The 22,379-nt window shown below is 40.8% G+C and overlaps 2 protein-coding genes across 6 annotated transcripts in view; one reads left to right on the forward strand and one right to left on the reverse strand.

The window, feature by feature from the left end:
* The window catches only part of dmac2l (distal membrane arm assembly component 2 like), a 274,066-nt gene extending 265,108 nt beyond the window's left edge, over nt 1–8,958 (reverse strand). Inside the window, exon 1 of the mRNA XM_078175254.1 lies at nt 8,955–8,958. The gene's annotated coding sequence lies outside the window, so the exon portion shown is untranslated. The remainder of the gene's footprint in view (nt 1–8,954) is intronic.
* Nucleotides 1–22,154, forward strand: part of pacs2 (phosphofurin acidic cluster sorting protein 2) — a 99,470-nt gene extending 77,316 nt beyond the window's left edge. The window contains exons 8-26 of one of the 5 annotated variants that reach the window (XM_033643030.2): nt 183–242; nt 330–484; nt 2,815–2,905; nt 3,393–3,464; nt 3,791–3,915; nt 4,184–4,316; nt 4,808–4,912; nt 5,563–5,669; nt 5,827–5,981; nt 6,207–6,317; nt 6,740–6,848; nt 7,786–7,818; nt 13,089–13,133; nt 13,861–13,903; nt 14,024–14,066; nt 15,199–15,334; nt 15,629–15,849; nt 16,090–16,203; nt 18,546–22,154. In XM_033643030.2, the coding sequence (XP_033498921.1) occupies nt 183–242; nt 330–484; nt 2,815–2,905; nt 3,393–3,464; nt 3,791–3,915; nt 4,184–4,316; nt 4,808–4,912; nt 5,563–5,669; nt 5,827–5,981; nt 6,207–6,317; nt 6,740–6,848; nt 7,786–7,818; nt 13,089–13,133; nt 13,861–13,903; nt 14,024–14,066; nt 15,199–15,334; nt 15,629–15,849; nt 16,090–16,203; nt 18,546–18,664 (1,977 nt within the window). In that variant the 3' untranslated portion in view covers nt 18,665–22,154. The remainder of the gene's footprint in view (nt 1–182; nt 243–329; nt 485–2,814; nt 2,906–3,392; nt 3,465–3,790; nt 3,916–4,183; nt 4,317–4,807; nt 4,913–5,562; nt 5,670–5,826; nt 5,982–6,206; nt 6,318–6,739; nt 6,849–7,785; nt 7,819–13,088; nt 13,134–13,860; nt 13,904–14,023; nt 14,067–15,198; nt 15,335–15,628; nt 15,850–16,089; nt 16,204–18,545) is intronic. The other 4 variants (XM_078175249.1, XM_033643032.2, XM_033643031.2 and 1 more) reach the window with 4 other exon arrangements.
* The last annotated feature ends 225 nt before the right edge of the window (nt 22,155–22,379 follow it).

Here is a 22,379-nt window from a genome sequence, read left to right on the forward strand (position 1 = left end):
ATGAGCACACGCAGCGAAATCGATACCCGGCCGACTCTGCAAATGCATCTACTGCTGGTAAAATGACTAAAATGGAGCGCTGGGCAGCTGTAGCTGTTCTCTCTGTATTGGATTGCTGAGGGCACCGTAGTAAATCATAACTAGGTCACAGACTGACTTGTGGTTGTTCTCCTGTGTTATAGCAGCAGAACTTTAAGCAGCGAGTCGTGGCTCTACTGAAGCGCTTCAGAGTTTCAGACGAGGTGAGTGTTGCTGTCTCTAGGAGTTTTCTCTCATGCATTCACTGTAAAGCTTCTAAAGATGTAACGTGTGTGTTTGTGTGTGTGAAGGTGCTGGACTCGGAGCAGGACCCCGCAGAGCCGCCCCCTGAAGTGGAGGAGGAGGACCTGGACTTGGACAGTGTAGAGTTTGAGAACCCAAGTGACAGCGGCCCTGAGCTAGATGACGACGACAGCGTCCTCAGCACACCAAAACCTAAACTCAAGTCAGTGTTTCTCAGCAGCTATAAGTGTGTGTGTACTTGTGAAACACTTGGCTTATATTGGGTGCTGCAGGCCTATGTCCGCCAATCATATAACAGTGCAGCAGGAAGAGTGCATCTACTCAGGGACGAGAAGCTTCTGCTTGTGACAGTGCGAGATGTAAACATTAATGGCGTCCTCCTCGGCAGAGCTGTAATGTTAGCTAGCTCAGTGATGAGTGTTAAGCTAGCAATAGATGCACGCTTTCCTTTGCACGGTGATACGGTTTGCAGGTGTAGTTCGGTACAGAGAAAATAGTTCCTACATGAAACTGCTCACAACAAGGTCTGTGGATTATCTTGAGTAACCAGGTCATGATTTCTGGAAAGAGACATTGATGTTGAGTTTTTCAAATGTATTTTTTTGGCGCTTTGAGCACCACAAGCTGAGTGCCATCTAGTTCTATTAGGTTGGAGAGAAGGCAGACATCTCTACAGCTGATATCTCCGACACTCTGCAACTCACACCAAAACAATCTAGATTAATAGACAGCACTATAGGTAAGAGGAACAATATGCATTTTTGATTTTGGAGTGAACTGTCCCTTTAAGAAAACACATACCCATGTTCTCAAATGCTTGTTAAACCCCGCAGCACAGACGGAGCCTGAAATAACCAGAGGCTGCTCGACTATAAATGTTAGCCTTGTTATTGAAGCTGTATAAGGCAAATATTTTGTGCTAATATTCTGTGTTGAGGACATTTTAATGTCACTGCTTTAAATAACTTCAATTGCATATTCAGGGTTTCCTCTAGGTTTTATGTCTTTGCACTGCAGGGTAGGAAACTCTGTGAAGCAACTTTTAGATAATGAGACACTTTACTTTGTTAAAACATGAAGTTAAAGGAGCTCTTCAACAGTTTAGTGTTGCATTTAAATATACGATAAAGAATGATCAAAATCAAAGCAGCAGAGGATGAGATATCCTGACTTTGAGTCGTCAGTGTGGATCAAATGCCATTAAAGGGACATGTTGCCAGTTTTCAACCAGCTTTGTATCATAACAGTGTGGGTAGTTTGTGTGAATGAACGATGGTAAACTTCCTTCCATGTTACCAGCGCCCAGATCTCACTACTCATCCCTCAGCTCAAATCGAAAGAGAGGGGCGTTTCTTTCTCTCAAACTCAGATCAAACTATAAAACTAGGCAGCATTGAAACCAGGATTCTGCTCCTGCATTGTATGTTTCTCACCTCAAATGTCTTCAGAAACATATTTTAGTGCCTTGATTGGCTGTAATGTAAGACTTTGTGTGCACCATACTGTTTCCTGTGGCGTAAAAGCGGAAGACGAGGAGATCAATCAGTAAAACTAAGCAGTGCTGATCAAATATGAATCAAGATCCTGTTACTGTGCCAGCACAAAAATGTTTTCAGTAACATATTTCAGCTCTCTGTTAAACTGTAATTTGCAGTTTTAGTATGTTGTTGTGTGCGAATTCCAAGCTGTTGCGTACGTCTTTAATTTCTTGGTGTAGTGAAACTAGGAGATCAAGTTTTTGGTTAATGCTGGCCAGCAGACTGACCTCAGTTTCGGTCATTCTGAGGTCGTTTGTGTCCGTTGAAGAGAGGGGGTTTTCTGAGTTCAGGTCCTGTTTCATGTTGTTTTGCCGACGGTAATAGTGGTCGATGAATGCCTCGAGGTCCGTTAAATCTTACTCTGTAAGGTTATTTCACTTCGGACTGGTTGAAGAAGGTGTGCTGTGGTTGTGATCAGACCAGAAATGTAGTTTTATTCCTTTTTTGTTCGTCTTTTTGTTGGGCCCCGCCATGCTGAATCTCGCCTCGATGTCCTGACTCTCACAGTATTCACACTCACACTGTCACCAGTCCTCCTTACTGTTTAACTGTAGTTCGAGATTGTTTGTTGTTAGCTAGCCGCCATATTGTTTCTTGTGTCAATACAGACAAGCTGGCATTACGTCACGCACCAGCAGGAGCATTTATTTGTCCGGTGCGGCGCAGTGCATTCTGGTAGTTGTAGATTTTCTACCACGGACCTTTATCTTGGTTTTCTCTGTTCATGTAGCACCAATTTTAAAAGTATTTGCATCTTTCTACTGCACAGAACAGACCAGTTTTATGAAAAGACCATCTTTCCAGCAGTAAAGTACTTCTTTAAATACACTAATGATCAAAATCAAAGCAGCAGAGGCTGAGATATCCTGACCTTTAGTCTGTAGTGGGTCAACCTGACATGTTCTAAATATTGAGACGGACATATGTCCTGCACCCCCCCTGAAATCTACGTCTATGATTTTGAGACTAAGTGATTTGTGTTCTTGTGTTTCAGGCCATATTTTGAGGGTCTCTCCCTCTCCAGCTCTCAAACTGAGATCGGAAGCATCCACAGCAGCCGGAGCCACCGGGAGCCTCCGAGCCCGGTGAGACACTGCGACAGCACAGTGACTAACACAATGTTTAAAACACTCCTAAATAACTTCATGCAGTTTTCCTTTTCTTTGAACATGGAGCCTTTTTGTGCTTCTTTGTGTCCCTGATCACATGCCCACTTCAGCCCCCGGCTTCATCTGTATTTACTTAGATAAACTGGGTTACTAACACCACGGTGAAACAGCTGGAGGCTGACCAGTGTAACCACTGAGCTGCACTGAATGCCAGTGAGCAGATCTACTAGAGCAGAAAGGCATCAATTATCCAGCTGGAGGGCATCTTTAACCGCAGCGCAGAAGAGTCAGACTCAGATTTTCCCAACAGTTCACAGGTTATAACGTGATCACCGGTTTGTTTGTGAAACCGTAGGACTTCTGGAACCAAGACTCCATCACGAGATGCTGAAGGAAACAATGCTTTACTTTGTGTGAAACAAAAGTTCTGGGGTTTATTATTCTTCTCATCATCTTATTCCAGATCGACCCAGATAAAACAAAGTGTGCTGGGGCCAAATTTCCAGATGATGGTGTGTCTGATAACGTCTCCTTTGTGAGTATCAACTCCTCAAGCTGCCTGAGATCAATAGGCTTTTTATTGTAAGTCAATATTGTGAGGAAAAATGTCAAAATAGGACTTTAAAAATTGTCACGTACAGGAAGAGGAGACACATTTTACCTGTCAATGATGAAGTTTGCTGTCATAAACACCCAGACACAATTAAAGTAAATCATAATGGAAAACAACTGAAGTCTTCAGGGACAGTTGAGACATTAGAGGTGTGAAAAAGAGATGTTTAAAAACAAAGGAAAAACACGTCTGTCAGCTGTCAGCTCTTAAACCCTGCTGCTGTTTTCCTCTCTGTGTGTTTCTCTCAGGAGCAGCCAGAGGCGGTGACTCCGACCACGGAGCTGGAGATGGACAACATGGACACATTTTTAGAGAGACTGCCACCGAGTGGCAAAATGACCAAGACAGAGTCCCTAATCATTTCATCCAACAGGTAGACAAATAGGAATAATCAATATGTGTCTGCAGGAGGGTTGTTTAAGGTCGACACCTGCAGAAAACATCATGACTGATCAATTGTGACTTTTTAAAGGGGAAAAAATATGATTCAGTCTTTAATTTTAATTCATATTGGTGTGTGTGTGTCTTTCTGTAATCATCACCCACAGATCAGGGTTTCCACTTCCTGTTGTTGACCATTACATCATTGTGTCTGCCTGTGACGCTTCAGTCCTCCAGCTTCTTCTTCTGCTGTTTTTCAGGCAGGAACCGAAGTTGGCAGGGAGGCGAGGCAGGAGCACGTCGCTGAAGGAGCGGCAGCCCAGCAGGCCACAAAATGAGAGGGCCAACAGCCTGGACAACGAGCGGTCCCTGGACACACGCTGCCACCTACAGGTAGGAGGAGAGCACTGCAGACCTGCTCAGAAGCTATTGTATATTTTTGTTAATACTTGACAGATCTTACCACAGCTGTGGAGTTGATATTATCAACATTAAATAGCACATTTGTAGACTCTTTACAAACCACAATGTCTTGAAGATTCATCTTAAAGCACTGTGAGGAGGAGAAGGAGGAACCTCTGACTCTGTCTTATGTACTAATGTGTGGATGTAGTGACAGTTTCAGCAAATATAAAACAAAAAGTTATTTTCACAAAAGTTACCAACTGTAGCTATTAACTTGTAATAGATTTTTATACTGTTATATTGCTACTTTTACTTAAATAAAAGATCTAAGTTCTATCACCACTCCAACTCATTCACTTTAAAGTTTTTATTCTGGAAGATTCACTGGAGGAGGATTTTATTAAACATATTTTCTGGTCTCTTAATCAAAGACATGGGTCCCTATTTTAACCCAATGGTTTCTTATTTTACCTGCACAGATCCCAAGAAAGACAGTTTATGACCAACTAAACCACATCCTGGTGTCTGATAACCAGCTCCCTGACAGCATCATCCTCATCAACACGTCAGACTGGCAGGGCCAGGTGAGCAAACTACATTCATTTGATTTAATTCTTGAATTTCAAAATGTTTTGGTAGAGCTGTAGATAGAATGACATATATGTTATTCACCATTTCTAAAGAGTTACACAAACACTTTTCTTGTGCTTTAAACCTTTAAGCCCTGAGCAAATTGGTGCGATTTCTTTCAAAAACATGAGAAAAAAGGCAGTGAGCAACTTGGTAAGAAATGTCCCACAGATTGAAAAAAAAAAAAATAGATTTAGAAAATTATTTTAAAAAACAAAGGAAAAAACTATATGTAGATTAATCATTATTATTATTCCATTTTAGAATTATGTTACAGAATTATTATGATTTTTAAGCACTCTTTCCAGGTCACTTTTTTGTTAAATGTCTTTATTTTTTAATTTAATTTAATTTAATTTAATTTATTAATTTATTTCAATTTTGTTTTATCTTATTTTGTTTATTTTATTTATTTCATTTTATTTAATTTCATTTTTCACTAATTTTGTCCTTTTACTAATTTCTTGGTATTTTTTAGGTCAAGCCAGTTTGCTCAGGTTTTTAAGGGTTAATAATTCAACAATTAGACTTGCGACAGTGAGATGCACACTTTTCAGTTTTAGTTTCCGTCACTCATCTGTTTCTTCTTCTCCTCTGCTCTCAGTATCTTTCAGATATGCTGCAAAACCACCACCTCCCAGTGGTCTGCACCTGCACCACGGCCGACATCCAGGCTGCGTTCAACACCATCGTCTCCCGCATACAGAGATTGTAAGTCGGCCTCTCACTCACTCTGGTGCCATCTCATATTCACCTCAGAGCACATAGCTACACAATGTTTGAGTCAATGGTGATTAATATAAAGAGTTGGTAGAGAGATGGTATTTATCGTGGAAACTTTAAGCCATCTATTTGTTTTCTTTCCTAGTTGCAACTGTAACTCCCAGACGCCCATTCCCATAAAGATCGCCGTGGCCGGAGCACAGCACTACCTCAGTGCTGTTCTGAGGCTCTTTGTGGACCACCTCTCCCATAAAACCCCTGACTGGCTCGGCTACATGAGGTTCCTCATCATCCCACTAGGTCAGTGACAGCCTGACCTTCATGTTAATCATGTTTTTGTTTTTATTTAGACTATTTAAAGATGCTATTGTTCAAACGTGAATATATGATTGTCAGATTAAAATCCTGCAGAATTAAAATGATATAAGTTTAATGATTTAAAGAGGACTATGGAAAAGCATAATAGGTCCCCTTTAACACCTTTGAAGCTTTTTGTTGTCTTAAGTTTGTCTTTGATCTGTTCAGGTGCACATCCTGTCTCCAAATATCTCGGCACTATCGACTATCGTTACAACAGCTTGTTCCAAGACGCTGCCTGGAGGGACCTGTTTCACAAACCAGAGGCTCCTGTTGTTGGTGGGCTCTTGTGTCTTACTGTGTCAAAGTCTATCAGCAGATTGCCCCGTTGTGGAGGGGGTCCAACACAAAATATACAGCACACTACATTACAGTGGACACAGTCACAACATACAGCAGACATACATGGCTCTCATTTACCGACCCTCTGTCACATCAATGCCAATTTCTCTGTTAGTTTTGGGAACTAAAAATAAGGTTGTTGAGTACGTTTACTGACACTTAAATAACTTATTTTATAGTTCACAGAAGTTTCTAGAGAACATCTACATTCAGAAAGACTTGTCATTTTGGCTTCTAACTCACAGAATTTAGATTTGAAATTTAAAAAATGAACATGAGCATCCATGTTAGTGTTTCTGACTTTGTATTCAGGTATACAGTTGTTAGGAAATGAGATAATGAATGACTGTGTCCTGCAGCCCAGGAGAGCCCAGACGTGGTGTCGAGGGTGACTCAGTACATGGTGGGAGCTAACGGAGCTCACCAGCTTCCCATCGCAGAGGCCATGCTCACCTACAAACAGAAGAGGTAGGTTTCCATCCCTGGTTTCACAGACCTGAGAACATTTCACACTGAGCTGTGCAGAAGTGAGACTTTAAATGTTTTTGTGAGCTACTCTGAAAAAGTTTGAATATATTTAAGTTTGGGGTTTCTTCTAACAAATGCTGCTAATGCAAAGCTTTCAGCTGTTTTTCAAAAGGGGGTTGAATTAATCTGTAAAACTCTATGAACAATCCACATGATACATGAGCTGGCTGTAATCTGTACAAAAACTGGACTAATTCCCCCTGATGTTTTACATGCTCGTTTTTATAGTTGTTAAACAAACTGGATAGCCTAGTGTATGTTAGTAAATGAGCTGTACAGGTGCTGGTAAGCAGATTTTAATGCCTTTGGCCTGAGCCAGGCTGTTACCCCCTGTTTCCAGTCTTTATGCTAAGCTACGCTAATCAGCTGCTGGCTAGCCACACATTAGGCTCGTTCAAGATGAGCCAGGCCTGCGCAGATTCGATCACCAGCGATCACCGCACAATGCATGCTGGTTAAGTTTTGTGTCCGACTTCATCTCGACTTGCTCTGATGTCTTACAAAAGTGGACAGCGAAAATCTAGTGAGAACTTTTGCATCAGCCTACAGAACAACATCATCTCTGGGACACTCTACTGTGCCAGGAGTGGAATATTCATCTTAAACCAGCTGCTGACAGCTCATATAATCTGGATTAATATGTGAAATAAAATATACATACATGGCAATCGTGGTTTTGTTTCCAGTTCAAATGTTTTCAACCCCCTTCTGAAAAACAAAATGGAGGGAAAGGTGTCACTAATGTTGTGGAGTTTGTGTGTTTGTGTGGGAGTGGTGGTGTCTGTCTTCTAAACATCACTGTCCTTCCATCACTGTGTGTGTAAATAACATGTTTCTTTTATCTTTTTGTTGTATTTTTTCTTTTCTTTCTTTGAAGGAAAAAGAGCTTTCATTTTGATTTTGCAGTAAGGTATTGTGGTCGATTGAGTTTGTTTCTCACGTAGCCTGGTGATTCATGCGCTTTCTGTGTGTTGGAGCCATTTCCCCATGAACCCTCTCAGCCTCTGCTGGAGCTTGCCACTTTAACAGCTGCCGAAAATGTTTTGTCTTTCTATTAACAGCTTGAGCCATAAACTTCAGATAAGATGTGTTATCCAGGCCACAGACACAGACACAGTGGGACACTTCTTGAGCTAATTAAAGCTGCTCCGGGTCAAGTTTTTATTTGGAAGTAAACTTTTTATCAGCCAAGACATGAGAGATGCAATAAAGACGAGTGTCTTCTACCAAGACAGCAGCTTTGTCCTTTCTCTCCAAGGTTATAGGATATGGATCTTCTCATTTAACTCTCAGGACGAAAGCAAATAAGCAGATTTCCCAAAGAGTTTGTGATTTTGGTGTGAAGATTATTATTCCTGGCATTAATCAGAGAATTCCCGCAGCAAAGAAAGATAAGTCAGATGTCTCAGTTTCTCACAGATGTGATATCAGAGGACTGACTGAACAGTGAAATGTGCTGATAAAGTGGCAAGAGACCAAATAAAACCAGCTCTGTGCTCCCTCCTCTGGAGCTTTCTCCTGTTTCTCCCTCCCTGCTGTTTCCTCTCCATCATCTCCTCGTGCTTTTGGCCATCCATGTCTGTCTGTTATTTGTCCACGTAGAAGTAGGAACAAGTAAAATGACCACGTTGATGTGGGATAAACACTTTTTTCAACTGTGGTGTTCTTAGGGACTGTTGTAAAGTTATAGTAATACCTCTAATGATAATTCAAATTTTATGTGTCGATGCTGTAGTCTTAAAACTTAAAATATCTACGTTTATTTTATGATCTGTTTTTTGGCAGGTGGAACTAACATTTGTTTTTCACATGAAATATTAAGTTAAAAAAAGCATTTTGTCACTGAGGAAGAGACACTTAAAATTTCCTGTGTTTGAACTGAGCTGAATTTCCCCCTATAAATACTCCCAAAGTCTATACTGTAGTTCTTTGAAGGAAATTGTTATTAGTAAAGAAAATTATGGACCTGTGAAAGTTTTCATTTGACATGGCTCAAGCTTATTATCAGTAGGTGCAGGTCCTTTTTTGTTACGTGCAGGTCAGGGACCCTCCAACAAGTAAAAACTACAAAAACTTTGTTCACAAAATGATTAAAATAAATAAAATAAATAGCTCATTGTACCAGAGGCAATGTGAAGCAACAGAGCAACCTTATGGGTGTTTCACATTAAGATAAATCAGTTGAATCAGTGCATACTGTAGTTAAAACGATCAAGTTAATAATTAGTGCCAGTTAATATAGCCAATACGCTTCCAAACCTTGCATAATGAACTGCATTATAACAAAACTCAATACAATCAGGCTTCCAACTCACCATCTGCGTCGACAATTTCCCGTCTCCAAAATGTTCATAAGCATGGGTCAAAGTTTCTCTCATCACGTCTGTGTTATAGCTGTTTTTATGCCTCTTTCAGGCCTCATTTTGTGCGTACACAATGTTTATAAATGAGACCCCTGGTCCATTTGTTTTGGAAAGAAAGAGACATCTGTAGATTACTTGGCTCCCAGTAGAAACCTCCTGAACAATGAACACTAAAGGAATCTTAACCAGGAGAAGTTTCAGCTGGTTGCAATCTGCAAGCTCTCTTAAGGCAGATTTATACTTGTGCGTCAGCTCTATGACCTACACTGTAGTGAGCATTTATACCTGTGCGGTGGTGTGTCTGTGTCACTCTGCAGTTACACCTCCAAAACACTAGTCGACGGCGGGGTTTCTGTGAAGTGCTGTAAAGTTTAGTTGATTCAAAACACACATTAACACACATTAAACACACATTAAACATGGCTTAATAGAGACAGTTTCAAACACAAGTGCACAAATCAGCTTCACTATAACTCGCAGCATTCACAAACACTTGTCTTTATCTGGACACATTTTCCCCACAAATACAACATGCTAACGTTTTTAGCACAAGCCTATGGCATTTTATATTGTATAAATTAGCCTAGCAGCTAGCAGACTTTTCCTCTACTCATATAAAACCAGGGACAACAGCAACATTTAACAAAGGTAATGTTATAAAATTCTGCTCCATTACAACTCACAAGATTCACTGACAAAATAATGGTCTTATACTAAACACGTTTTCCAAGCAAATACAACATGCTAATGTTATTATTCAATTCAATGCAATTCAATTCAAAGAACTTTATTTTTCTGTTAGGAACTTCTTCTGTGAAGAGCGACAGTGCATATTAGCACAAGCCTATGGCATTTTATATTGTATAAATTAGCCTAGCAATAGGGCTGCCACGATTAGTCGACTAATCGACGACTAATCGACTATTAAAATAATCGGTGACTATTTTAGTTGTCGACTAATCGGTTTGAGTCATTTTTCATAGTAAAGTACTATGAAAGTATCCCAAAATACTCTTATTGCAGCTTCTTAAGTTCAGATATTGGCAGCTTTACACACTCTCCCGTGACAGTGAACTAAAACCCTTCGGCGTGAGTATAAAATAAGACAAGATGACGTAATTTTGGGGTTTGGGCGAGACAGACCAACATTTTTCAACATTTTAACACATTTTTCGATGAAATGATTAGTCGACTAATCGAAGAAATAATCGACAGATTAGTCGACAGTGAAAATAATCGTTAGTTGCAGCCCTACCTAGCAGCTAGCGGACTTTTCCTCTTCTCATATGAAGCCTGGGACAACAGCAGCATTTGGGAACTGCCCATTGGTCCGACAGCCCATTATTCCGACGACGTCCCATTGTTCTGACCATATTAAACCCATTGTTCCAAAGTCCCATTGTTCCGAAATCATCATGATGCCCTGTGGTCAGGGCTCAACAATAACGATTGCCCGATTGCCCGGGACAAGTAAAACTCACGGTCGGGCATGTAAACTAACAACTCACTTGCCCGATTGGGCAAGTTGCTAAAAATAGTAAAAGTTAATAACTAATTGATAAAATAAATGTATTTTAAAACGTGCTCCTTTGGCTCTGATGCAGCGGTCTCTCTGCCTGAAGTCACAGGCACAGCTGTGTAACAATGTCCTGCCCACAGCCCCCATTGATATTATTTTGCGCGACGGACGCTTCATAACAACATAACAATATACTATTTATGGTGTTATGCCATCGTGTCATTTCTGTCTCTACATGGTCACACGTTAACAATTCTCCTCTGCTCTCTGTATCGCGCACGGTGGAGTTCCGCCACACACACAGGTGATCACGCTAGAGCGGCTCGGGCCGCATTTTCCTGACCAAACCTGACCCCGAGCCCGGTGCAGTTTGTCAGCTGACAAAGTTATTAAAATGGACAGTGTGTAGCCTAAATAACCAGCAACAGACTGCTGTTACGCACAGACAAACACGCTGCTCGCACAGCAGCTCAGCACGGCACTCATGCTGAGCTTGTGTTGCGTTCAGGCGTTGTCACGTAAATAACAACTTCCAACACTTAAATAGGTCATAGCACAAAACAGCAGCATGTCAAGTGACTTTTTACTTTATTATATTCAATAAAATTGTATGTTCCTAAATCTTGAGACACCTCATATGTAAGCTAGACAGACATTTCACCTGCTCATTACTGTGCACACATGTACTGTATGTACTTAGTCCTAAAGAGCCCTTCTGGTGCCAGTAGATACATAGAAACATCCCAGCAGGCTGTGCTTTGCAAACATACAAAAAAGTTTCACGCATGTAAAAATTATTTTTCATGCGTGTGCTTCACCTCTGCTGCTACAACTCCATTCTAGGGGAAACACTGCTGTGTGCGTTTTGTGCAACAGGTGGATGTGGTAGTCTACTGGTAGAGTAGAGAGAGAGCTAAGTAGCGTTGAAGTAGAGTAGAGCAGGGCAGAGAGATGGAAGCAAAATATATTAAACCCGGTGTTAATAAAGCAGAACTGGAGAGAGGGGTGAAAAATAAATAGAGGTGGGCATGGCTCAAGTAGGGCGCAAAATTATAGACGGAGAATGATTGACAAATTTTTCACTTTAAGCCCTGACACTGTCATTTTTGTGTAGGAATTAAGCTATAATACATGACATATGTTGTTTTAATTAATAAATATAGTGTAAATAAAGATTACATGACATAAAAATAACTGCAGTCTTTGTTATTTGATAGCTGCTTAAATTAAACAATTTTTATAGGGCAAGTAAAAACTGACTTCGGGCAAGTAGATCTCTGACCAACTTGCCCGACCGGGCAAGTGAGAAAAAACCTTAGCATTGAACCCTGCCTGTGGTTAAGGTCTGGTTAGGTTTAGGCAAAAAAAACGCTTGGTTAGGGTTAGGAAAAGATCATGGTGTGGGTTAAAATGAAAAAGAAAGTGGCAATCACATATCGGAACAACGGGATGTCGGATTTTACATTGTATAAATTAGTGTAGTAATGAGCAGAGATTTCCTCTGCTCATATGAAGCCAGGATAAATCACACACACGACTTAAAATGCTATTTTTGTGGAGGCTTTATTGTCTTCACAATTTATTGTTTCTTATCTGTGAAATCAAAGTAAACAAAAGCTTTGTTTCCACTGAGGGAAATGGTTTCAGCTTACAGAAACACACAGGAGGTCTCATAGATGACACTAAATCCCCCTAAATCTTACCGACTGTTCCTTTAAAAACAACAACAACAAATAAAAATCTGTTCTAAGAAGAGATTTAAAGAAGATACTGACTTTTCACAGCTGTGGTGCCCAATGACCCTTAAAACACGGCCCATCATATTATACATATATGCATGAGATAGTGGTAACATTATTTTACATTCTGTAATATGCAACAGCACAAACATTAACAAGATACTAATACCACTTATTCCCAACTAGAAACTAGTTTTGACTGAGATGCAGAACTGTATTTGACCTGTATCTGTAAAGTGCATGTGTTATGTCCACAGTTTTACGTCCATCTACATGGATCGACGTGCATGTGCATCTCTATACTGATGACATCACACATTTAACCTAAAAAATGGATCAGACAGAGGTCATGTGTTCTGTCATAATCCATCGCTGCAAGATGCCAGATGAACATTAATCACTCACATACCAGGCAGACATCTGGCTCTCCCTCTCTGGCTGCTCTGAAACTGATTACAGCAGAGATGTGTTGTGTTGGGAACAAAAACAAATCGTGGCCTTGATGTGCAAACTGTGACCTACTGTAGACTGTCTTCTCTCTCTCTCCCCTCCTCTGTAGTCTCTCTGTTTCTTCCCTGGGGGGGCGATGGCAGGTTTCTTCAAGGCAAGAGCAACAACCTTTCACATCATCAAACGTCTTTGCATTTAGAAAAAAAAAAAAAAAAATAGAAGTAGAACCATTCAGGCTATTTTTCTGGTCGTTGCCAGGAAAATAGTTCGTGGGAGGCTTGTAAGTGTAGTTATGCACTACCGCTGACAGGTAGTGCATGGAACCGGAGAAGTTGTGGATTTAGGTTGGTGCTCTTCCTTCTCATCCACTTCTTAATGACTCAGTAGTTTAGTTGTTCCCCCGATGGACTTGCTTTCCCCCTGAATGCCCTTCTGACTTTGGTTTGGTAGATTCAGTCTGTGTCTGCAATAACTGGATGGCTTTCTCTGTCGGAGGCCTCAAATAGCTTGCATGTTTCGCCCGCTGCTTCTCCAGCTACAATAAGGGGCCTGCAGTCGGGAGTGAATCTGTGTTGGGGGAGGTTTAAAGCCCAGCAGCAGCATGCTCTGTCCATTCTGTTTGGGTTCTGATGACAATATTTCCAGATGTGACACATTGGAAATCATTGAAAAATAAAAGTTACTAATTACTAGATCTCAGTGTTACTAACTGTAGTTGAATATTTTGTATGATGGTAGCCAAGCATTTGAAATGCTTGTAGGAGTCAGTCCCTTTTGATTCAGTTTGATTTCTCATCTGTGCATAATTTCTTCTTCTGTTGATTATTTTCTTGCCTCCTTTTCACCTGAACTCTCTCTCGGCCTCTGTTGCCTTTCCACAGCCCTGATGAGGACTCATGTCAGAAATTCATCCCTTTCATCGGGGTAAGTGACCTCTATGTTTCCCTGATTCGCCACAAGCATTTACCGTGTGCTGATGTTTTAGCTCATGTGTGACACTGAGACAGATAATAATCCTCTCCCCTTTGTTTTGGAATTCTGCAGATGGTGAAAGTTGGCCTCGTGGAGCAAACATCTGCCGCGTCAGGCAAGGAATAAGTTTGTAGAAGGCTGTTTTAGATTTAAAGTCCGAGTGAAGCTAAATCAGTGAATTCCTTCTAAACACATTTTACATGTTATAAAATACTTGTTGAAAACATATGAAGATGGACAGATAGACAGACAGAAAGAACTTGGGGACGAAGGATCTCTTCAAACGCTCTGTTCTCAACACAGTGAGATGAGCCGACTGCTGCAGCTGCTCCTCTGTCGCCCCAGGAGGCTGTGGAGACAGTGTCCGTCAGTTTGTTCAATGTGCCTCTCTCCATCACAGTTCTTATTGGGTCCAGTCTCCTGCCAAGCACTGAGCCAGCTTTTTGAACCAGCTTGTCCAAACGCTTGATGTCTTTGTCCGTCAAGCTGCCTCCCCTGCACACTGCAGCGTAGAAGAGTGCACTGGCCACCACTGTGTGATAGAACATGGTCAACATCTCCACACACACACATCAAAGGACCTCAGCGTCCGCAGGAAGAACAGGCGGCTCTGCCCCTTCCTGTAGAGGGTGTCAGTGTTAGAAGACCAGTCCAGTTTATCATCCAGGAGGAGTGCACCACCTCAATGTCCTCCCCCTGTATGGACACTGGTGGATGGGGTGACCTCTTGCTTCTGAAATCCACCACCATCTCTGTGGTTTTGGCTGTGTTCAGGTGGAGACAGCACTCACTGCACCAGCCCCTGAAGGCATCCACAAGGTCCCTGTACTCCCGTTCCTCAACGCTCCTGATACAAGCCACAATAGCTGTATCATCAGAGTATTTTTCTATGTGGCAGGATGCTGAGTTGTACTTAAAGTCTGCTGTGTAGAGTGTAAACAGGAAAGGTGCTAAAACAGTTCCCTGTGGAGCACCAGTGGTGCTCCTGACCATCCCGGAGACATAGCTTCCAAGCCTGACTCTGAACTGTGTAGTACTGAATTGTGGAATTAGACTGAATCACTGTGTCCAGAATTTTTTGGGCGGGCCTGAAATAATGTCTGGATGAGCCATCCTTATCATAAACTCTCCCATACTGTACAAAAACGATTTCACAAAGACAAGTGAAATAGCCTTTGCTAACATACCTTTCAGTCTTCCTAAAGAAAATGTATTAACAATTGATTAATGATTGTTTCCTTCCTCAGGAGACTCTGATGACGCAGCGCCTCTGAGCTCCTCGCTGCTCTCCTCCACTCCTCCACAAGTATCACCTGCACTCAAAGAGGCGTCGCCCACCCCACCCTCCTCTCCGTCTGTAACCGCCAGCTTCTGTGCTTACAGGTATGATGCAGTGCAAATGGAGCAAAACGATGTGACTTCAGGATGTTTGCAGATACTTAAAAAGTAGCAGGCCTCAAAGTCATTCATTTTTGATGTCCTTATTGTCTCAAACATTTTGTCTGATTTCATTTATCTGTCTTTTAATTTCTGTCTGTCAAAACTTTTCTGAGTTTAAAGTCCACATGTCTGATGTGAAAATATTTACTTCTCATATTTTCAGCATCTTGAACTCATCTGTGTGAGTTATTTCAATCTGTAAAGGTATTCCCCCTGACATCCACCTGTTGTCTGTAGTTCTGTAGGGCAGGCAGAGCTGATGGGGCTTCAGGTGGACTACTGGGTGGCTCCGACAGAAAGGAAGAAAGACGTGGAGAAGCGGGACTCCTCCTCCAAAAACACTCTGAAGTGCAATTTCCGCTCGCTGCAGGTCAGCCGGCTGCCACTGGGGGGCGCAGAGCCGAGCCCCCAGCCCACCATGTCCATGACTGTGGTGACCAAGGAGAAGAATAAGAAGGGTAAGCTAAGCTTCACAGTCTCCATAAACAGGACATAGTCACCAAGTCACAATAATGTTCAGAGGGAAATCTGTAGAAGAATCATATAGTAGGATATCCACAGGACTGATCTGTGACAATCTGATGTCAAACGTTGCACCAAAAGGCCAAATACCATCCGACTTTAATCCTCAGAGGCCAGAGAGATTCTGAATCCCTCATTTACTCGCAGCGTGCGTCTCTGTTGTTCCCTTCTGCCAGTCATGTTCCTGCCAAAAAAGAGCAAAGACAAGGAGGTGGAGCCGAAGAGTCAAGTCATCGAGGGCATCAGCCGGCTCATCTGCACTGCCAAGCACCAGCAGACCATGCTGAGAGGTACGTCTCCACACGGACCTCCCGCCCTGCTCTGACATGTCCTCCTCCCCTCTGCAGCACAGACATCCTCAGAGGGCTCTCACATGTTTTTCTCTTCAGCTTGGTCTGCAGCTTACCTCATCGTTTGTCAGAGACACAGTAAAAATACTTCTAAAAATAATCCCCCTCACCTGGTCAGACTTTGACAAATGGAAAAATGACGACATGTTTTGATGCTGCTAATCAGCCCAGTGTAGATGTTGTAATTCAATAATAATAATGCAATAATGCAATAATACAATAATTTTAACTCAAATGTGACGTCTTATTTTGATAAATCTTTAGAGATATATCTTAAAATAAAAAAATGAACACAGACACATTATAATTAAAGGCAGTTTTTTTTTCAAAAGATTCTATTATTTTTCTATATTATATATCTTATTTTAATACCATCTGTATCTACATTTTATTGTATACCACGCTCAAAAATCAGCAGAACTTAGACTACATCCACACAAATATTTTTTTGTTCTAAAATGTAAAACTATTGCTATGGTAACGCCAAGAGTCCACAATACTCTGCCGTTTTGGAACCTCTTAAACGGAAACCTTTGAAAACTTTGCTGACGCCATTTTAGTTTAAAAACTCCGGTGTGATGTTTGACTCCAGAATTCACTGGAAGGTAACTGAATCCATTCTTCCCCTCTACCTGTGAAGTGCGACCAGTGCCACTGGCTGCAGCTCAAGCCCAAAGCATGATCGATACAAACCCGTGTTTAACAGTTGGACAGGTGTTCTTTTCATTAAATTTTGCACAAACATACCTTTGCTTATTTCATCCAGAAAGTTCTATATTAACTTCATCAGTCCACAGGACTCTCCAAAAAGCATCAGGCTTGTTCAGATGTTCCTTTACAAACTTCTGATGCTGAATTTTGTGGTGAGGACACAGGAAAGGTTTTCTTTTGATGACTCTTCCATGGAGGTCATATTTGTACAGGTGTGGCTGCACAGTAGAACAGTGCACCACCACTTCAGATTCTGATATTCCTTTCTGCAGGTCTTTTGCAGTCAAATGGGGGTTTTGATTTTCTTGATCTTCCAGACCTCAACTTGACCTCCACAGTTCCTGTTAACTGCCATTTCCTAATGACAGTATGAACTGAGGAAACAGCTACCTGAAAACACTTTGCTACCTCCTTATAGTCTTCTCCTGCTTTGTGGGCATCAGTTATTTTAGTTTTCAGAGTGCTAGGCAGCAGTTTAGATGAGCCCATGGTGGCTGATTGTTGGGACAAGGTTTCAGGAGTCAGAGTATTTATAAAGCTTTGAAATTTGCATCACCTGACCTTTCCTAATGATGATTGTGAACAAGCTGATGTTGATCCAGGACAATTGCTTCTATGTTGATGTCGACATAAACAAATTATCCAGAATCAGCGTGATGATGATGAGGATTGTCCTGGATAAACCTGACTAAATCTTTCCAGGATCAACGTGGAAAAAAAGGAGGGAAATGTGTTTTTTGCAACCAAAAAATGCTTTTATCCTTACACTTTGTCAATGAACAACATTCAGGCCTATTGGCAAGCCTACATGTTAGCATAGCTTACCTAGTTGGCGAGCTAACATTCTCGTGTATTGGCAAGTTTACTCATTAGCATAGCCAATCTTGTAAGCAAGCTAACTTGCTAACCCTGCTGTAGCTTACAAGGTTTTTGTTCGATGTTACTGAGGATTATTTATTCAATTGTATTAATTTTAATTTGCGAATCATTGATTGCAATGTTGGTCCAGGAATTTCTGGCCTTTCCTAACGATGATTGTGAACAAGCCAGAGCCCTGGTAAAAGTTGTCTGAAAGCTCAAATGTCTGGGGTGCCCACACATTTGCATGGTGATCCTTTTATTTTTTTCACTCTAAACTTGTACAAAACAAAAGTTATACACTTATCTTGGTTAAAATGTTGAAGGAATGTTGAAATTTTAACTTCATGCATCTACTTACTTAACTATTCAAAGGAAAAGACATTTTGACATTTTGCCCAAAGTTTTGCATTCCACTGTCTCAGGGAGCATTCTCTGGTTTCACCTTCTTTCATTTGAGGTTTACTTTGTTTTGTATAATAAATATCTTTGGGTTTTGTGATTGTCACTTGTTGGCTTTTTTAACCACTTTCTGACATTTAATAAAAAATCCTTAATTAAAAAAACAATTAACATATTAATCATGCCACCGTAATGAAAATACATTTAGCAGTTGTATATAATATGCAGGTGGGACACAGGTTTATTCAACATTAACTCCAATAAAAGTGTAAGTATACAGTATAATAACGTGTGTTTTGCCTCCTCTGCAGTACTGATCGATGGCGTTGAGTGGAACGACGTCAAGTTTTTCCAGCTGGCGGCACAGTGGTCCTCACACGTCAAACACTTCCCCATCGGGATCTTTGGACACACAAAAGGCCCTTACTAGCAGCACCTGAGAGACTGAAACACTGAGGACAGCTCCCCCCATCGTCCCTTTCCCCTGTGCCAACAGCTTTTAACCCCCTCCTCCCCACTTTCCCCTCTGCACACTTCTTCTATTCTGCTGTCTTAATTTAAGCTCCTGTTGCATTTGTCTCGTTATTTAATCTTTTGCGTGTTCTTTTTTAATTTTCTATTTATGTGAAAATGTCTCGAGGCAAAGCTGCCGGCGGAATATTTCTTTACTCGGCTTTTTAAAAGAGAAGAATCCTGCTGATGTTTTATAGACTTTTGAGAAAAAATACAAATAATAATTAGACATTAATTCTAATCTTTAACATACTGTACCAGTGTCCAGGTTTCACCCTCTGCCATCTTTTTTTTTTTTTTTTTTAAATTTGGTGACGCCGGTTTTAATCACTTGGCCGGCACATTTAATCAAGAATATATAAAAAAAACAAAACAAGAGCAGCTGCCTTGTAATAAAGTGGAAGAAGTTCATCTTATTTTCTAACCGTGACAAAGAAATTTGGAATTCTCAGCTTCAGAGACTGTTGTCGATTCATCGTCGTAACCCTGGAGAGGAAGAAGTAAACGGCCCCAGAGCTTCGGCTCTCTGCACTCAATGAAGAAGTCTCACGTGCAATAGACTGAATACTGTGTGGATGGATTCTGAATAATAACCTGGCACTGACAGACGATTACACACTGCTCTTAGTCGTGGTTTTCACTCTATGTAACCTTCCTTAAAGTTACTTTCTCCTTCTGGTAAATTGGCTTCAGGTTTGAAGAGTTTTGCTCTGAAGTGAGACATATGAGAAAATTATGAATAGCACAAAACGAACCACTTTGTAGATGGTAGAACAGACTGAAAGGAATAGGATGACATTTTGGGAAATTTGCTTTCTTTTTGAGAGTTTGATGAGACGATGGATAGCCTAATGTCTGCAAAGTAAATAGAGATCTGCAGGGATGGTGTTTATTTGTAGGCCTACACTGAAGTTAGCTTCGCCCTGGTTCATGCAACAAAATGCCAATGGGATTTTTCCAATCCAGGAAATAAGCCCTGTTGCAAACAAAAGTTTATGATTTGTACATGTTTTGTTCAGCAAGATAATCTTCACAAACGAACACCACTTTTATGATTTTTATTTATTTGCAAGAATTAAAAAGCTAACGTTAGGCTACAAACGAGCTACACCACGATTGCATGACTTCAACAACACCACCACAACGAGGCTGTAAAACAGTTTCAGTACGATCTAACCAAATCTAACCAAAACATCCATTGACTTTGAGACAAGGGAACCAGAAGTGCCAAAATGCTAACTAATTTCTTCATTTTAAGACTCATTCCTGCAGCAATATGTGGCTAGAGCTAGCAGCTGATTTGTGTAGCTTAGCATAAAGACTGGAATAAGGGGGAAACAGCTAGCCTGGCTCAGTCCAAAGGCACGAAAATCCACTTACCAGTATCTGTCAAGCTCATTTACTAACATGCATTAGGCTATCTGGTTTGTTAAACAAGTACAAAAACCAGTGTGTAAAAACAACAGAGGGGAATTAGAGGAAATAGTTGGACACATTCCTCCCTGAAAATCCACAACATGTCATTTTATATCGTCTAGTTTTTGTAAAGATTTCAGAAAATAGAGATAAAATGTTTATTTTTTTCTCTTTGGACAGAGCTATGCTAGCTGTTTCCCCATTTCCAGTCTTGGTACTAAGCTAAGCTAACTGCAAACAGCTAGCCTGGCTCTGATCAAAAGTAACAAAATCCACCTACCAGCATCACTAACTAACACATTATATCTCTTTTGTTTAATTTGTACAAAAAACTGAGCCAGGCTAGCTGTTTACGCCCATGTTTCCAGTCTTTGTGCTAAGCTACACTAATCAGCTGCTAGCTGTAGCCTCAGATCAGAGCTATGAATGATGTTCAGATCTTTTGGTGCATTGCATTTGAACTGGTAAGCTGGAATTTAAGAGTTCCCAGCGGAAAAATTTCATCTGGAAAGCTGGCTGAAGTTGGATTTTGAACTCAGAAAGTCAACAACCCCGAAGCTCAAAATCCAACATGGCTGCTCTGCACATCAACAGTAGTGAGAGCTGTAGCAATATACTTTTTATTAACACTTCTTTGTTGTTTGTGTCTAATTAAAAGAGTCATACACACAGTCCTGTCCAACCTCTATGTGTGGACATGCTGCTATGGTGTTTATAGGCGCTAAATACAGTGTAATGTGTTGTTATCAACTGCTAACAATGGCTAACCCGGCTAACAACATCTTGGTTTTGTGACTTGTTGCACTGGAATGTAGTCACCTCGGATCATTCCCAGCTCCGACCTCTGATGTTCACGATAAAAGGAACGCACTGTAACTCTTGGCAGGAAAGCAAACAGGCTATGTTTATTTCCCAAAATGTCACCGTATTCCTTTAAGCTTGTTTTATAAAGTGAAAGACATTTTACAGAGTGGTTCCTCTGTATTAAGCAATTAATTTTTCCCTCTACAGTGTTTATTTCAAAAGAACTCTTCGTCCTCGAGCCCCACACTCCTCTGACACACTCCACGTATTTTGCTGAAAGCAAATGTTACTTTTGCCAAAGGAATACTCATCAACTGCAGCTCACTCATTACCTGTGTGGTATTATAGAAGACTTCATAACGTAGAGGTGAATGTATTGAAGGTACCTTAATGTAAAGCACTTTTAAATGTTTGTCCATTATAGATTAGTGTGTTGAAACCTACCCAGGAACCTGCAGGTACGACCGACCGACCGTGGTTCACAGATGCACATAGACAGACTCTGTGTCTGCCGTTATATTCTGAGCAGAACAACAGCACAAGCAGCGGTGGGGACGTGGCATAGTTTATATGCAAAGCAAACCAAGTGTCTGTGTCTTCTCAGTGCTGCTGTGTGTGATATCACTTTATGCTCAGTGTGAGGCCTCCTTGGACTCTTTAGATTTTAGTTTGATATTCTGTAAAGTTAGCTTACGATGTGTATGTGATGTTAACATTTAAAAAAAAAAAGTTCTGTCAGTAGATTTTGCTCAATCTTTCGTTGACTGTTAAAGTATTTTGCTTAGCAGTAGCAGTTTCATCATAACCTTTGCCAATTTCTTGATAAGTGCCTAAATTGCTTAATTTTGACAAATCAACACAGATAATTTGTCCCTCGCTAACATGGTGCTGATTCAGGTCGGACAACAACAAAATATCTCGATACAGTGCATTGATTTTGCAGTATAATGTTCACTGGAGGGAGGGGAAATCACAGTTGGCTCTCAGACATGGGTTTGAATCAATTAGAAGAACACTGCGGCCCATTCATGTTGAGCAGACATTTGTTTCTCTGTGCAGAAAATGTTTTAGATGTTTTGGTTTTTCCATGTTGTCTCAGAGAAAGGCTTGTTGAAACTGAAAGTTCCCTAAAGACTACCACTGTAATCCCAAAACTTGGAGTAATAAAACTACTATACACACTAAAATGTACTTTTCTTTCCATGTGTCTTTTATTGATCTGTTTCCTACATGTGAATATAAAGGTAAATCAGCCAGCCCATATTAACTCCAGTCAGTGAAGGCAACATAACCAATAAATAAGTGATGTCAGAGAAACAATTTTCCCCGAGGTTTAAAGAGAAAACAATCTTACCAAAAGGTCATTAGCTGTCGATCATATTTCATGATCTTTAACAACAGCATTGGTGTTT

This window comes from Epinephelus lanceolatus, chromosome 15 (genome assembly GCF_041903045.1).
Source record: "Epinephelus lanceolatus isolate andai-2023 chromosome 15, ASM4190304v1, whole genome shotgun sequence".
Lineage (NCBI taxonomy): Eukaryota > Metazoa > Chordata > Actinopteri > Perciformes > Serranidae > Epinephelus > Epinephelus lanceolatus.